The sequence below is a fragment of the Macaca fascicularis genome, chromosome 7 (assembly GCF_037993035.2).
Source record: "Macaca fascicularis isolate 582-1 chromosome 7, T2T-MFA8v1.1".
Classification (NCBI taxonomy): domain Eukaryota; kingdom Metazoa; phylum Chordata; class Mammalia; order Primates; family Cercopithecidae; genus Macaca; species Macaca fascicularis.
The window spans coordinates 24923882-24939527 of record NC_088381.1 but is presented as its reverse complement, the minus strand read 5'-3'; the positions used below and the strand labels follow the sequence as shown (position 1 = coordinate 24939527).

The 15646-nt window shown below is 40.1% G+C and overlaps 1 protein-coding gene across 1 annotated transcript in view; it reads left to right on the top strand.

Moving 5' to 3' along the window:
- Nucleotides 1-15646, top strand: part of FBN1 (fibrillin 1) — a 236321-nt gene that overhangs the window by 209281 nt on the left and 11394 nt on the right. The window contains exons 54-62 of the mRNA XM_045395431.3: nucleotides 2130-2249; nucleotides 3853-3975; nucleotides 6247-6378; nucleotides 8600-8725; nucleotides 9298-9504; nucleotides 11224-11349; nucleotides 11618-11740; nucleotides 15049-15165; nucleotides 15430-15558. Of these exons, the coding sequence (XP_045251366.2) occupies nucleotides 2130-2249; nucleotides 3853-3975; nucleotides 6247-6378; nucleotides 8600-8725; nucleotides 9298-9504; nucleotides 11224-11349; nucleotides 11618-11740; nucleotides 15049-15165; nucleotides 15430-15558 (1203 nt within the window). The remainder of the gene's footprint in view (nucleotides 1-2129; nucleotides 2250-3852; nucleotides 3976-6246; nucleotides 6379-8599; nucleotides 8726-9297; nucleotides 9505-11223; nucleotides 11350-11617; nucleotides 11741-15048; nucleotides 15166-15429; nucleotides 15559-15646) is intronic.

The following is a 15646-nucleotide window of genomic DNA, read 5'->3' as shown; positions in this document are numbered from 1 at the left end:
AATCTCCTGACCTCGTGATCTGCCTGCCTCGGCCTCCCAAAGTGCTGGGATTATAGGCGTGAGCCACCATGCCTGGCCTGAAATAAGTTTTATCTATCCACTCATGTATTATTCATTTAGAATACTAGTGAGTCACTGTCAGGTCCCAGGCACTGTGCTAGGCTCTGGAGCTGCAACACTGAACCAAGAAGACAAGTTCCTTCCTTGCATGGACCTTACAGCCTAATGGTGAAGGCAGACACTGGACATATCAGAAGAGATACCAGAAAGGACAACATCATAATGAAAGTCTTTGTGAAATTTTTAAAAAATTGTTAATGGTCATAATCTTATTCGATTATCAAATAAAAATTTTATCTGGATTCTTTTACATTTAGTAAGATGAAAGGCTATATAACCAGTATACAATCTTTTTGTTGTAACCCTGTTTTTAAAATGTCAAATAATGTCTCCTCTGGCTGGCCTTTGACCCTTAATCAACACTAACTCTAACTTAAATCCAAGTATCATATTTAGTTATCTAAGAATTCCAAAGCAATTCAGTATAACATAATTAATAGTAGCATAAATGCTGAGAGTTTGTCTCTGTGAATTAGAAAGTACTTTTTTCGTACAAGAAATCAGGTTATGTAGATTTCAGCTCCAGCTATGGCTGTGGGAGTTTAAGCAAGTTTTTAAGCTTTTCTAGGCCTTAGAATGTAATATTATGCAAGTAAATAACATTTCTAATTACCTTTGCAGCTCTAAAGATCAATGGTATCGGAATTTTTATTAACTTGAAAGAGAAATAGTATTCTTGACAGTGCAATGTGATTGAATGTTATAGTAGAACAAAAGCAAATATTTCAATGTTTTCTCCTCAGAATCTTCAGTTAGTACTAATATGTGCATATGAAATGACCCTCTTCGCCTAGGAGCTCCCCACCATAGCCTTTTGCCTTCACTTTTGACTTAAGAACCTCACCACAAGATACAACCATTGACAAGAGCCATTACTCTTCTGTGCCTTAGATAGCTAGAATATCAATGTTATTTCTTAAAATTATTTCTTTCCCAAAGGGAGATATTCTCCCCCAAGGGATGTGCCAGAATAAGAACGGTGAGTATTCTAGGTGGATGGATTAGAAAGCATATGCACACACACACACACACACACACACACACACACATATTTTAGGTCTCTTTGGTAAGATTTGTTCTCTCCGCCTATGTTTTAGAGCGATCATAACCTAAACATATTTTTTCTAGCCTTTCCTCTGCTTAATGTAAACCATCTGGTTTCAACAGAATCAACAAAATCTACTTAAATCTTGATTTTATTCGATGTATTAATTTTACTTAACCTCTGGTCTTTTATTTTACGTAAGTTTAGTCTTTTATTTTATATCTGGCAAAAATCCATCATGTTTAAGGCTTCTTGGGGAGTGATGTAATGTAAAGCCAAACTGGGGATGTTATTTCTAGCTTTAAACAAGCAGAAACTTTTGACGGGTGATAGGGGCCTTTTTTTTTTTTTTTTTTTTAACCCTTAGAGCATCTACTCCAAGTAGAAGATTTAGTTTATAATGTGGGAGGCTGGAGAAACTCATGGAGAAGAGCACTGTAAGGGCTAGATGTCCAGGCACTGTCATTCTCACTGTCACTGCCACTGCCACTGAGCAAGTCGAATTTCACAGCTATAAACCTGAGATAATAAGACATGCATACTCCTTTTTTGCAAGAACAGAATGAGAATTAAACATCACAGATCAGGCTGGGCATGGTAGCTCACACCTTTAATCCTAGCACTTTGGGACGCCGAGGTGGGCGAATTGCTTGAGGTCAAGAGTTCAAGACCAGCCTGGCCAACATGGTGAAACCCTGTCTCTACTAAAAATACAAAAATTACCTAGGCATGGTGGTGTGCACCTATAATTCCAGCTACTCAGGAGGCTGAGGCATGAGAATCATTTGACCTGAGAGGCAGAGGTTGCATGAGCTGAAATCACACCACAGCACTCCAGCCTGGATGAGAAAGTGAGACTCTGTCTAAAAAAAAAAAAAAAAAATTACAGTTTAAAATCCTCTGATAGAATAAAAGGTATTTTCTCAATTCATCATGTTTTGCACACATTCCTGGTTTCTTGCAGATACTGATGAATGTTCTGTCGGCAATCCTTGTGGAAATGGAACCTGCAAGAATGTGATTGGAGGTTTTGAATGCACCTGTGAGGAGGGATTTGAGCCCGGTCCAATGATGACATGTGAAGGTACATCTCTTAAACAGAGAACAGTTGATTATATGTACTGATCATGGGAACAATTGGTTTATTACAAGTCTTAATATTGAATACAACTCAGGGTGTATATAATAAAGATCATCTAGGCCTGATGGGCCATTTGTTCATTCTTCTTTTGTGACCTCTTCTCTGTAGGGAAAGAGAGATATCCAAGAAAGCTACAGTTGTGTGCTCATGGCACATCTACACTGTATGTCACAGAGAGTTCTCGTTGGTATCTCCCTACTACTTATATTTAGATGCTCCCGTGTTGTTTAATACCTTCTTTCTTACTCTCACTTTCCTCTTCTTTCTGTTTGTCTCTCATGCTCCCTTTCTTTTTCTTTTCTCTTTTTCTCTACTTTTCTGTTTCTAGAAGCACTGCACACTAAGATACCCACCAACATCCTGTAGCCATTCGGAAGCGATCACAGCAAAAGTGGTTGCCTATAATATATAAGCATCTGAAAAGTGTCCATCCATAAGCCTGGTGGAATGTATGAAAAGAAGGAAAGGGAGGGAGTGTCTAGAACAGTGGCTCTCAAAGGATGGTTCCCAAGAGCAGCTGTATCAGCATCACCTGTGAACTTACTGGAAATGAACATTGTCAATCCTCCTCCAAGACCTCCTAAATCAGAAACTCAGAGAGTGGGGTGGAGCCCAGCAGCCCTCTAGGTGATCTGATACGCTCTCAAGTAGGGACTCACTGGCCTAAGAATGAAGGAGAGGTGAAGGCAGAGAATAAAGTTGGTAGCAAAGAGAGCTTTCATCATATATGATCCATCAATGCCCATTGTTAGAGTTGTGGTAAATCTTTAAAGGTTGTGACTAAGTCGTGATCTGGGCTCTCACTCATGTTCTTAGTCAGCACTGGCCTTGGGGAGCAACATGATAGTTGAGATGGTCTATTTTGATCCTGCTTTTCCAAAACACATTCTGATGGTTCCAAACTCTGCAGTCTGCAGAAATCACTCTTTTTCCATTAATGGTAAACTCATTCCCATCTATTTAAGGTTTGAACATGGGCATCTGTGTAAACTGAGTGTCTCTGTCAGTATAAAATGATCTGGAACACTATTTGTTTGGGCAGAAGAATCACTGTTATTTCACAGGAGCCTCTTTGTATGGGGAAAGAGAGGTGGTTAACAATATTGGAGGAGTTGGCTTCTGTGCTGACCACAATTGTTTTGGCAGAATGGGGCAAAACTGATTCCCACGCCATGTAACTGTAGGGAGTGACAAATGGTCAACCTGAGCCTTCAAAGCCAGAATTTCAGAAAAGCCCCTCATATGTTGAGTGGCCTGTAATTTCCCATCCACCTAAATAATCATTAATAATTATACCAGGACAACAAACATAAACTGGGACTGTGCTGGGAGAATCGAGAATGGAGAGTCACCCTACTTATACCAAATATAAAATAATCAACCCATTTTATAATTTCCTGGAAATGGGAGACCACTTGGTCCATTCATGTTTATGACAAGGAAGCATTGCAACTTTTGGTAAAAGTTTTAGAGTTTTTGTTCAATTGGTAGGTTCCCTTTTGTTGCTGTCCATGATCCCTTATTTTCTTACTCTCCTTTGCTGCAGATATAAATGAATGTGCCCAGAATCCTCTGCTCTGTGCCTTCCGATGTGTGAACACTTACGGGTCATATGAATGCAAATGTCCCGTGGGATATGTGCTCAGAGAAGACCGTAGGATGTGCAGAGGTGAGTCATCGTGTTCAAGGTCATCTAAGCCAGGAAGCTCTAACTCTATCTTTGAGGGGAGATGTCCCTCAAAGCTTCCGTTAGTAGGGGAGGGCTGGGAATTGGGGAATATAAATAGTCCATGGACAATACGGGAGTTGTCACTGCCACGTTTCCCCCTAAATTGTAGCTGGAAGCATCGTCAAGCCTTAAGTCGAGGACTGCACTGCAGATCCTCTATTACGTCTCACTGTGCATTGCATGCTCACAACATGCCAGTATTTCTACAAGATGTGGGAATACAAAGAAAAAGACATTTCCCCACATTCAAAAGACCCAATATGAAGAGATTGAGACAGATATAAATAAGTTCTCATAATACAGTGTAATAAATGCTATGGTGGTTATATATACAAAATGATCTGAGAACACCAAAGGATATTCTATTTCAAGAATGGGGTAACATGTGGAATCTACTTTAGCTAAACCATCTGCATGAAAAATACCTCCTGAACACCTGCAATTTCCTAAGCACTAAACTAGGCTCTATTTCACAAACTTCAGTAATCATTGAGTTTGCTTGTGAAGAGCTCTGATTTGCTTCTACCAAGATCTTAAATGAACAGACACCTGTTCTCTCAAGATGGCATAAATATAATTTTGCATAAGGGTGGGGAAATTTCCTAAATGCAAAGTTCTAATAATATGCAGAATAAATTTCAAATGTCTCAGCTCAGAGCGTGTAAAAGGGAAAGATAAAAAAGAAAGAAGTGCAACAGGACAGAAAGTAAAGACTGAGGAAGGCCCAACCAAGTCCAGAAGAGGAAATGAAGGAGGGAAGAACCAGTAGAGAATAAGATATTTTAGATGTTTGGCTTTTCATTAAAGTATAAAAACCATATATATATATATGTTTATATATAAACCTGGGCTCTGTGTTTATATATATAACCTGGGCTCTGTGTTCTTGTGACACTGTGTTCTTGGCGAGACCCATTTTGTTCTATATATAAACATATATAGATATATGGTTTTTATATTTTAATGAATATATGTTTATATGTATGTATATAAAATAGTCATTCTACTATTGTATCCTATTTATTAATATTATCATATAAAAATAATGTCATATTGGCCAGGTGCAGTGGCTCATGACTGTAATCCCAGCACTTTGGGATGCCAAGGTGGGTGGATCACCTGAGGTCAGGAGTTCGAGACCAGCCTGGCCAACATAGTGAAACCCTGCCTCTACTAAAAATGCAAAAATTAGCTGGGCATAGTGGCTCATTCTTGTAATCTCAGCTCCTCGGGAGGCTGAGGCAGAAGAATCACTTGAACCCAGGAAGTGGAGGTTGCAGTGAGCTGAGATCAAGCCACTGTACTCCAGTCTGGATGATGGAGTGAGATTCCATCTCAAAAAAATAATATCATATTATAATATATTGTGTTATTATTATAATTATTGCATAATGTAAGTGTTGGTTTGTTACTCTATTATAATCCATTATGGTTATAGTACTGTTGTTATAATTATTGCATTATCATATATTGTGATTATAATGCTGTTATAATTATTGTTATATTAAGATATATCCATTATATTATAGTTATATGAGGCCCTTTTAGTTCAATTAGTCAACAAGAATTAGAAATCATGCCTCAACAAAGGAGTATAAAACATAAAGAAAGGGACAGCCAGGCGCGATGGCTCATGCCTGTAATCCCAGCACTTTGGAAGGCCAAGGTGGGTGGATCACTTGAGGCCAGGAGTTTGAGACCATCCTGGACAACATGGTGAAACCCCGTTTCTACTAAAAATACAAAAAAATTTAGCTGGGCATGGTGGTGCATGCCTGTATAATCCCAGATACTCGGGAGGCTGAGGCATGAGAATCACTTGAACCTGGGAGGTAGAGGTTGAAGTGAGCTGAGATCGGGCCACTGCACTCCAGCCTGGGCAACAGAGAGAGACTCTTTCAAAAACATAAATAAATAAAAATAAATAGAAAATAAAGGAAGGGGAAGGGAGAAAAAGCATGATTAGAATCATGCTTCTTGAAGAGGTTATCAGTTGATTAGGGAGCAATTTCTTCAAGTTCAAAGGTGGTTAGAAGATTCCTTTCCATTCTTTAGAGATCATACTCAACACAGCAGAAGGAAATACAGCCAAAACTGAAATAACATAGATGAAAATTGGTTACTTACTAACATTTTATGTTTAAAAGTCAGGTAATTAAGGCAGATATATGCATTTTCTTTGACAAATTTGTGATCGTACATTTTTTACAGACGAGGATGAGTGTGAAGAGGGAAAACATGACTGTACTGAAAAACAAATGGAATGCAAGAACCTCATTGGCACATACATGTGCATCTGTGGACCCGGGTATCAGCGGAGACCTGATGGAGAAGGCTGTGTAGGTAAGAGGATCCCTGTGGAAAGAGCTTTGAGTGCATCAGAAGTGACAGTGGACAGAAGGAGCCTGGGCTTTATGTTCTTGTGACACTGTGTTCTTGGTGAGACCCATTTTGTTCTCTTACCTCATGTCAAGACTCTCCATGGTGGTGCCCTTGCCTCGTGATCATTTGTGAATTCCAAGAGCACTGTCATTGTCCCTCTGAACTGGCCTTTCTCTACTTTCTTAACCCATTTGCTGCCAGGATTTGAACAGCCTGCCTTTTCTCTATTCTCCTCCTTTACTTTCCGTACTCTCTTGTTGATTTGGGGGTCAATTCTCCCCATCACATTGGAATGCCTCCCTATTGACTTAACTTTGCTACCGGTGCCCTGACATTGAATACAAATGCCAGGTACCTCTGAATCAGGAATCTCTCGAAACCATTGGGATCTACCTCCAGAAAATCTGGTCTTGTCGAGAGTAGCATCCAGGCACTGATTTTTTTTTAAAGCTCCTCAGCTGATTCTAATATGGATCCAACATTGAGAACTTCAGCTTTAGACCAGGAGTTGGCAAACTACTAGAGCCTACAGGCCAATTCCAGCCTGCCAGCCCACTGTGTGTTTTTATAAATAAAGTCTTATTAAACATAGATATAACCATTCATTTGCATATTGTCCGTGGCTACTTTCATGCCACAATGGCAGAGCCAAGTGGTTGCAACAGAGACCATGTGACCCACAAAGCCTAAAATATTTCCTATTTGACCCTAACAAAAAGTTTCCTGACCTCTGCTTAGATAATAATTACAGGAGAAAATTATTAAAACCTTCTCACATGCATTCTCTTTCTTTTTAAAAATAAATGGTGTTATAAAGATATATTTTATGTTGTTATTCAAGAAGATTAAGAATTCCATTGCCCTTTTGCTCTGTACAATACAGACTGAAGCAGTAATTAAAGAACAGACTCTAAAAGCACAGAAAAAGAAAATATGTAGATTAATTGTCACACACTGGATCCTCCTGGATCAGTAATTCTCAACCTCAGCTGCACTTTGGAATCACTTGGGGAGCTGGAGTCCAACCTCAGATATTCTGATTGAATTGGTCTGGGGGTGGCTTGGGCATTGGGGTTTTGAACCTGTTTTAACACTGTTCTGGATGTCACCTTCCAACTTTCTGTCTTTCCTAGTGAGAGCTCCATCTGAGGGACCCCGAACTATTCTCAAAGGAAGGGAAGCACCTCAGCAAATTATTTTTGATCTTTCTAAATAATCATCAGATAATTCTAAGAATCTGTAGATATTTTAATGTTTTTTTAAACCTGGGAAACTGAATTGTAGTTTATGATTTGTTAATAATATTGTTGAAATATTACAATAAACACAACCTATATTGAAGATATAATCTAGATTGATCTCAAGATTAATCTAGACAAACTCCCCCAGATCAGTGTTGACCATTATAGACATTATTCTAATATGTATTAAAATATTTCTTTCATATGCTGATATTCACATTTCTCCCTCTTCACTTGAAATAACCTTTTGAGAGTCCTTTTTGTGTCCAAATATGAGAAGATTCAAATTTTACTAAATGAAAAATGTAAGTGCGCATGAAATGCCACCATCTATGTTTAAGTATATAAAATGCTATCAGTTATGCTTTTAAAAGATCAGAAGTGCACACACACATATGTACATTATGTATGTATTTGCTTTTATATGCATAATCCAGCTCTGGAAGGATACATTAGAAATTGGCCCCAGAATTGGTTGCTTTTCAGGAGAGGAGTTTGGTGTCTGGGAAACAGGGAATGAAAGGGGTACCTTTGCTGAATCCCCTTTTGTACCTTTTTAATTTTGAACCCTGTGAAGAGATAAGCTATTTACAAACTATATAGGAAAGAAGGAAGAAAATCTATTCTATAAAAGATTCAGATGGCTCTTTCTGTTTTCAGTCCTTCAGTGGAACCAAACAGTTAAGAATGAATGAAGTCCCTTTCATGCCTTTTAAATTTTGAGCCATGTGAACAGATTAGTGATTCAAAAGCTAAGTTAAGAAGGAAAGATGAGAGAGAGGGAAGGAGGGTGAGAGGGAGGGAAGGGAGGAAGGAAAGAAAAAGGAACAAAGGGAGGGAAGAAGGAAGGGAGGAAGGAAGGAACCAAGGAAGGAGCTCCATCCTCTATAAAATAGTCAGATGACTCTTCTTGTTTTTGGTCCTTCAATAAAATGAAACAGATGAGAATGAATGTCAGACGAAGCCAGGGATCTGTGAGAATGGGCGCTGCCTCAACACCCGTGGGAGCTACACCTGCGAGTGTAATGACGGGTTTACCGCCAGCCCCAACCAGGACGAGTGCCTCGGTGAGTACAGTTGGCAGCATGTTTTCCTAAGCTCAGCCTCCACACTGGGCTGCCGGAAACCCAGACTTCTTATTTGAAATACGAGAAAATGTCAAAATCTGAGGAGGGATAAAAAATGTTCATATTTTGGAGATGCCGTAGTGACTGTGATTGTCCATTGGGCTTAGCACCACCCTGCAGCTAAATTCTTCCTTTGCTAATTGGATCCTGAATCACTTGTTTGGAATTTCTTGGCTGCCTTTGAAGCCCTTGGTGATCAGGATCCACTTCCATATGTTCCTCTGCCCCTCTCTCTGTAAGCATGGCTATTCCCCTGTATTTCTGGGAGCAGAGAGAGTTATAAGCTTGTCTAGGCCAATGTCTTTCTGCCTACTCACTGAATGTCTTATTTGTTTCCCTCAGACGTCATCCTTTCTCTTTTACTGCTGTCTCCAGCTTTCCCCTCTTGCTTCTTCTCACCCAGGGTAAAGTGTTACATCCTTTTTTGGTTTTTATATCTGACCAAATTTTTAATACCTTGTTTGCTCTTAAAATTGCCTGACATCCCCTTTGCCATATAATGTCCCTTCCAGACAATCGGGAAGGGTACTGCTTCACAGAGGTGCTACAAAACATGTGTCAGATCGGCTCCAGCAACAGGAACCCTGTCACCAAATCTGAATGCTGCTGTGATGGAGGGAGAGGCTGGGGTCCCCACTGTGAGATCTGCCCTTTCCAGGGGACTGTGGCTTTCAAGAAACTCTGTCCCCATGGCCGAGGATTCATGACCAACGGAGCAGGTACTTCATTTATAGTCCAAAAATACTTGCAGGGAATCTGTTTGTTTTCTGTGTGAAAAACAGATGAAAATACAGAATCTGCAATATGTGGTTAGGTTGAGTTGCACAGCTGAGGCCAACAAAAATTCTTCATTTTGGAGTTTTAGACATTGGAGGTCATGCTGCCAAAGTGGCCTTGGTCCACTTGATTAAGCCGTGTGTGCTGAGGACTCTCCCTCTGCATTCCAGCAAGCCTTCAACTTTTTCAACGGAAGTTTACTATAAGTCAGTTGGCTACTCGGAATATAATTTTTTAAGTTTTTCGATGAACTTTGAAATAAATGATTATTAAAGGCCCAAAACAGTCCACCAAGATGTGGAACTCCTAAAACTGGCCAAACTATATTGCATAAAAGAAGTATAAATCATGCTGATATCCTGGCAATTAAACACGATTGCATCTGGAAAAGCACAAGCTCCTTAACTGAAGCAGGATAAGGAGAATGTTAGAGTGTCTAAGGCAACTCTAGACATTTCTAGGCCTGTCACTAATATGATTCCTGTGTTTATCAACTGTAACTACAATTGGTTTTTAGTTCATAAAAGGACTGAGAAAAGGTGAGAGCTTTTTTGAGCTTCTTGGGAGGGAATTGGAAGTGAAAGGGGAAGAAGGAGGTTAAGAAGGATTTGTGTTTATACGGGAAAGATGTAGCTGAAGGCAGAATAACGAAACTGGAGGTGATTTAAAAAAAAAAAAAAAACAACAACAGACCTAGAAAGATAAGATGGAGTGACCAAAAGGAATTTTTGATTCTTTGGAGGATATAGCAATAAGATGGTCAAAAAAAACTCATTTCTAGAGACCAATAAGAGTATGCTAAATTGCACTTTAGAGTAGACTTGTAAAGGTCAGATACACCCAGCTGTTGGTATAAAATGGTTATTTGGCAGTCAAGGGCTGCAAACCCACGTGGAAAGTGCTTGTATTGGCACTTCGCCAACCAGTAAGGCGGTAAATGGGTCAAGATATGGAGGACAGTGGCCTTAATGCTCAACAGTGCATGTTGACCCAATCTTTCTCTCTGTGGTAGAGCCATGAGTAAGGGTCTCCCTTCCTTAGCAGGTTGCAAAAACCCAGCACTGTCATCCACCTCAGAGCCCTGGTTAGTTTTCTCCCTCATCAGAGGACAGAAGTTCATCTCATTTCCCCAATATTATGTAATTCGAACTTTTTCAGGATTAACCACAAATACAACAAAAATAATGTTTAAAAAAAAAAAAAGAAAGAAACCTTACTTCTTATTTTGAGCATGCAATATTAGGGGGAAAGTGGGGTTTCCTCATCAAAAGGATCTGCTTCTGTGATTCATTTATGAGATATCAGCAGGAGGCAAGCTTAATGGCATGAGATGACACAAAAAGCCAAATATGTTTAGATGGGCTGGCTGTTCTATGGACCCAGAAGAGAAAAATATACATTTGGAAGACCAATTGTTTTTAAAGTTTTTCTGTAGCTGAATTATTTTATCAATTATAGTCTAATGAAGTTAATTGTTTGCCTTTTGATATAGCTACTGTTACATATTAAATTTATGCTGTCATCTTTACTGGTTTAATTTCTTAGGCCCAAAATATAGTAAGACAATTTATTAGTATGTACACTGACGTGACCCCCTGCATATTAATGTTGTCAATTTTATGATATATTGCTTATCTTAATTTATATTTGTTAAATTACAGATATCGATGAATGCAAGGTTATTCATGATGTTTGCCGAAATGGGGAGTGTGTCAATGACAGAGGATCGTATCATTGCATTTGTAAAACTGGGTACACTCCAGATATAACTGGGACTTCCTGTGTAGGTAAGTGTCTATTTCTGATGGCTTATCCTCAAGTGGAAATTTTAGATTATGGGGTAAAAAAAAAAAAAAAAAAAAAAAAAAAAACCCAAAGCTAAAAATCTAAAAAGTCTATGCAGTTTCATAGGAAAGCATAGGACAATCATCCAAGTCTACACAGAGTTTACTTTTTCTTTCCCCAAAACTAAAATTCTTTGTTAGACCCTGTGGAAACTGAGCATGTAGACATCATTTTTAGATGCACAGTCACACTGTATTTCTTTGATCGTAGATCTGAACGAGTGCAACCAGGCTCCCAAACCCTGCAATTTTATCTGCAAAAACACAGAAGGGAGTTACCAGTGTTCATGCCCGAAAGGCTACATTCTGCAAGAGGATGGAAGGAGCTGCAAAGGTAAAGTAGAATTGACCATTGCCTCTCACCTAGCTCCTGACATATGGCTGCATTCCTTTGCCTGTAAGGACTCCACAGGCAAGCCGAAAGACCTGTCCTGCAGGTGGGAGGTGCTTCCCTGGGGTTAATGCCTCCATGGGACCTACCTCCTATGCTGGAGGGAGGGAGGCTAAAGCCAGGGAGACTGTGGAGGACCCATGGGAGCAGCCATCCTCACTGCATGCCCCCTGGGCATCCATGGCGGCCATCCATGACGGTCTCAGAGATAGCAGGGCCAGTTCTCAGTGGCTCTAGTGGGGCAGATTCTTGATTGGTGACCTCCTCTCTGCTTTCTGGTTTTTGTATTTATTCTTTATAGCTGTATAGTTCAGGTTTCCAGGGAGGTCCTGCCTCGGAATAATCAGTGCCATGATCCTAGAGGACATGGTGCCAAATGAATTAGGTGCTGTATCCAGATTTTTGTTCTGCAGAAAAAGTCCATTGCTGCCCTCTAGGAGCTTCCCTGAGACATAAATATCACGCAGAATTAAGAACCAGCAAAACTCTGGGCAGAAATCCCTTCTCAACCAGAAGTTATCCTTTGCAAAAATTGTTTGGTGTAAATTTACTCCTGTAAACTTCTTCCTCAACAATAAGAATGTTATATTTAGTGAATAGCACTAGTGAGTCATACTTAACAATAATTTGCAAAATGAGAGATTTGGAGAAGAAAAGGTAGACCAAGTGGTAGACCAAGAGATATCATGTCATGCCATGAAACTTTGAAGGAAATATATAGAAACGTACAGAAGTAAGGAAGGTAAAGGGTAGAGTGGAGTCTTTTTTTCCTATTTTTTTCTCATAAAGCTTAAGTTCTTCCACTTACTTGGTGTATATAACTAAATATCAAATGAATGATGCAGCTGTGTGTACCACTGAATCTGAGAAGAGGCTAGAAGGGTGGAGGGTGGGACCAGCACATCCCCACGGAGATGGATAGGATCCAGATTGGAGGAGGGGAGAGGAGAGAAGTGGAGAGCAGCAAGAAGTTGGGCTCTTGACCTTTTTCCTGTGTCTGCTGAAAGGGAGAGTTAAGAGGCATGTAATAGAGGATGACATCATGGGCAACTGCCTGAGGCCTTCCTGTGCAGCACAAAGCCTGTCTAATCCTGTAGTTTGGGGAGAGGAAGTTGAGAGACCTACTTACACATTCTAACCATCTTAAATGAACAGTTGCTCATAGCTTTGTTCTTCTCAAATGTGGAACTTATTTTACATCTGGGGTCACTGTGAGTTCTAGGCAATGTGAAGCTATAACTCAGAGCCATAAATGTATTCGTATACATGAAGAACCAAATTCAACGGGAAAATATGTCTCATTGTATATATTATCTGTAACAAGCAAAACAAATTTATAGCATTTTTTCTAACCTCTGGGGGCAGAAAATTCTCAAAAGTTTCTAGCAATTAAAAGATGAAAAATGAAAATGCATCAATAAAGTTCTGTTTATGGCTTTAGGAGTGCAAAGAGCAACTGCAATTTTTACATGTCCACTCACAACTTGTCCCTTTTCCTATTTTTTCTCATAAGGTTCAAATTCTTCCACTTACTTGGTATGTATAACTAAATATCAAATGAATAGTGCAGATAGTTGCACCATGGACACTGAGAAGGAAGAGGCCAGAAGGGTGGCCGTGGGAGGAGTATGGGAGCAGCACATCCCCAATGAGAGATGGGTGGGATGCAGATTAGAGGGGAGAAGAGGAGGAAGGGCATTCTTGGAGGCAAGAGCAGTGAGTGCTGCTGTTCTTCATGTGCTGTACTCATGAAATAGTGTTAGGAGAAATCACTGAGTCATCTTCCTCACCTGTTGCAGGTGAGCTTCAGCCAATGTGTCATCATGCTCAAGCCAAGCTCCTTGGGCCATAGATAGAAGAAACCAGTCCACAGGCTCTGAGAAAGCTGAACAGAGAGTGCATATCCGTGAAGCTCTCAGCAGTGGAAAGAACACAGGATGGGCTGCATTATAAGAGAAGCTGGAACTAGGGCAGGTCTTGGGAGGGTCTCTCAGTGTAGGTCCACTCTAGACATTACTCTAGCCAGGAACTGGCCCTGTGGAGTGGAAGCAGTCACTGGCAAAGCTAGTGATTTGATCTGCAGCTCCAACACAGTTGTGCAGATGGTGGGGGCATAGTGGTTGAATTTGTGATAAAATAAAGTCACTAATGATTTTTTCCTGAATATGTGGCAGTTTTAAAATTATCATTAAAATTTAGCTAGAAGTTAGAATACAACATTTCATCTCTTGATAGTTTGAAATAACATTGGAGTTAAGAATGCAACTAGAAGTTGAGGCATTGAGGAAAGAGGCCTGGTCAAAGCAGAGGGCTTTATGGAGATGTGGGAAACAATGTTGGATAAACACTGGACGCAGTTGTCAGTTTTGGATTTTTGTTTTTATTTATTTATTTTTGTTGTTGTGTTTGAGACGAAGTTTCACTCTGTTGCCCAGGCTGGAGTGCAGTGGTACGATCTCAGCTCACTGCAACCTCTGCCTCCCAGGTAGCTGGGATTACAGGTGCGCAGCACCACACCCAGCTAATTTTTGTGTTTTTACTAAAGACAGGTTTTGCCATGTTGCCCAGGCTGGTCTCAAACTCCTGAGCTCAAAGTGATCAGCCTGCCTTGGCCTCCCAAAGTGCTGGGAATACAGCACGCTCGGCCTGGAGGCAGTTTTACTAAAATGCCTTTAGCTATTAAAATGAATTTTTCCTTTGCTTTGTTTCCTTCCTGATTGCTCAATTTTGTTTTATCCTAAGAAGAATCCCTAATTAAAGAAATCAGATTTTGTTTTTGACAACTTCATTTGAGTAGATTAAAAACAGCAAACAGAAAAGAACTAAGCTAGCAAATTAATTTCCAGCTTCAACATTTCTCTTTATGTTTTAACTTAAATAGATCTTTTCAATGCTCTGGAAAATTTGCAGAATCATTCATCTTTTACTTCATTTAAAAATTTGTTTAAAATGTCATGATTTATTTGAAATTCCTTTGTCGAGGAATTCCTGCATTTCTCCTATTAGAATGGTGTTTTCTTGGATCCCCCAAAGATCTGTCTAATTTTTTTGAGGGGAGGGTCTAAATGGACACCTTGTTTTATCTTTCAGATCTTTACCCCCTGTGTCTCTCCTTGCCTTTTGCTGTGGCTTCTTTCTAGTCAGGGTCATTTGAGACTTCCAAATCAAACTTGGAGCTGCTTCATAGGGGCGGCTTCCCTGATCCTGTTTTGTTGACTTGACTCAAATGCCTATCTTGCATTTTCTCATAGATCTTGATGAGTGTGCAACCAAGCAACACAACTGCCAGTTCCTGTGTGTTAACACCATTGGCGGCTTCACATGCAAATGTCCTCCCGGATTTACCCAGCACCATACGGCCTGCATTGGTGAGTAGGAGAGGAAAAATCCTACATGGAGTGTAGCGATTCTTTCAAGGGATTAATTTCTATTTCCTCTGCTGTTGGGATAAGAAAACAAAAGCTCAAAGAAATATATGAGTGCATGTATGTGTGAGCACACCTGTACATGTATGTGAAGGGTTGTTGGCTTTATTTGGTCTTTTCTGAGTCATCCTTCTAACTTTCTTTTCAACGATACAAAGAGAGCTTTGGGGAATTTTAACTCGTCTTTGCCCCCACTGCTTCTCATAGATAACAATGAGTGCACCTCTGACATCAATCTGTGCGGGTCTAAGGGCATTTGCCAGAACACTCCTGGAAGCTTCACCTGTGAATGCCAGCGGGGATTCTCACTTGATCAGACCGGCTCCAGCTGTGAAGGTGGGTGGAGACCTCAGCTGCGATCCAGCTGGTAAATCCTTGTGGCGGTGGCATGTGTGGCTATCGGCACCTTCATCATCAGCCTCTA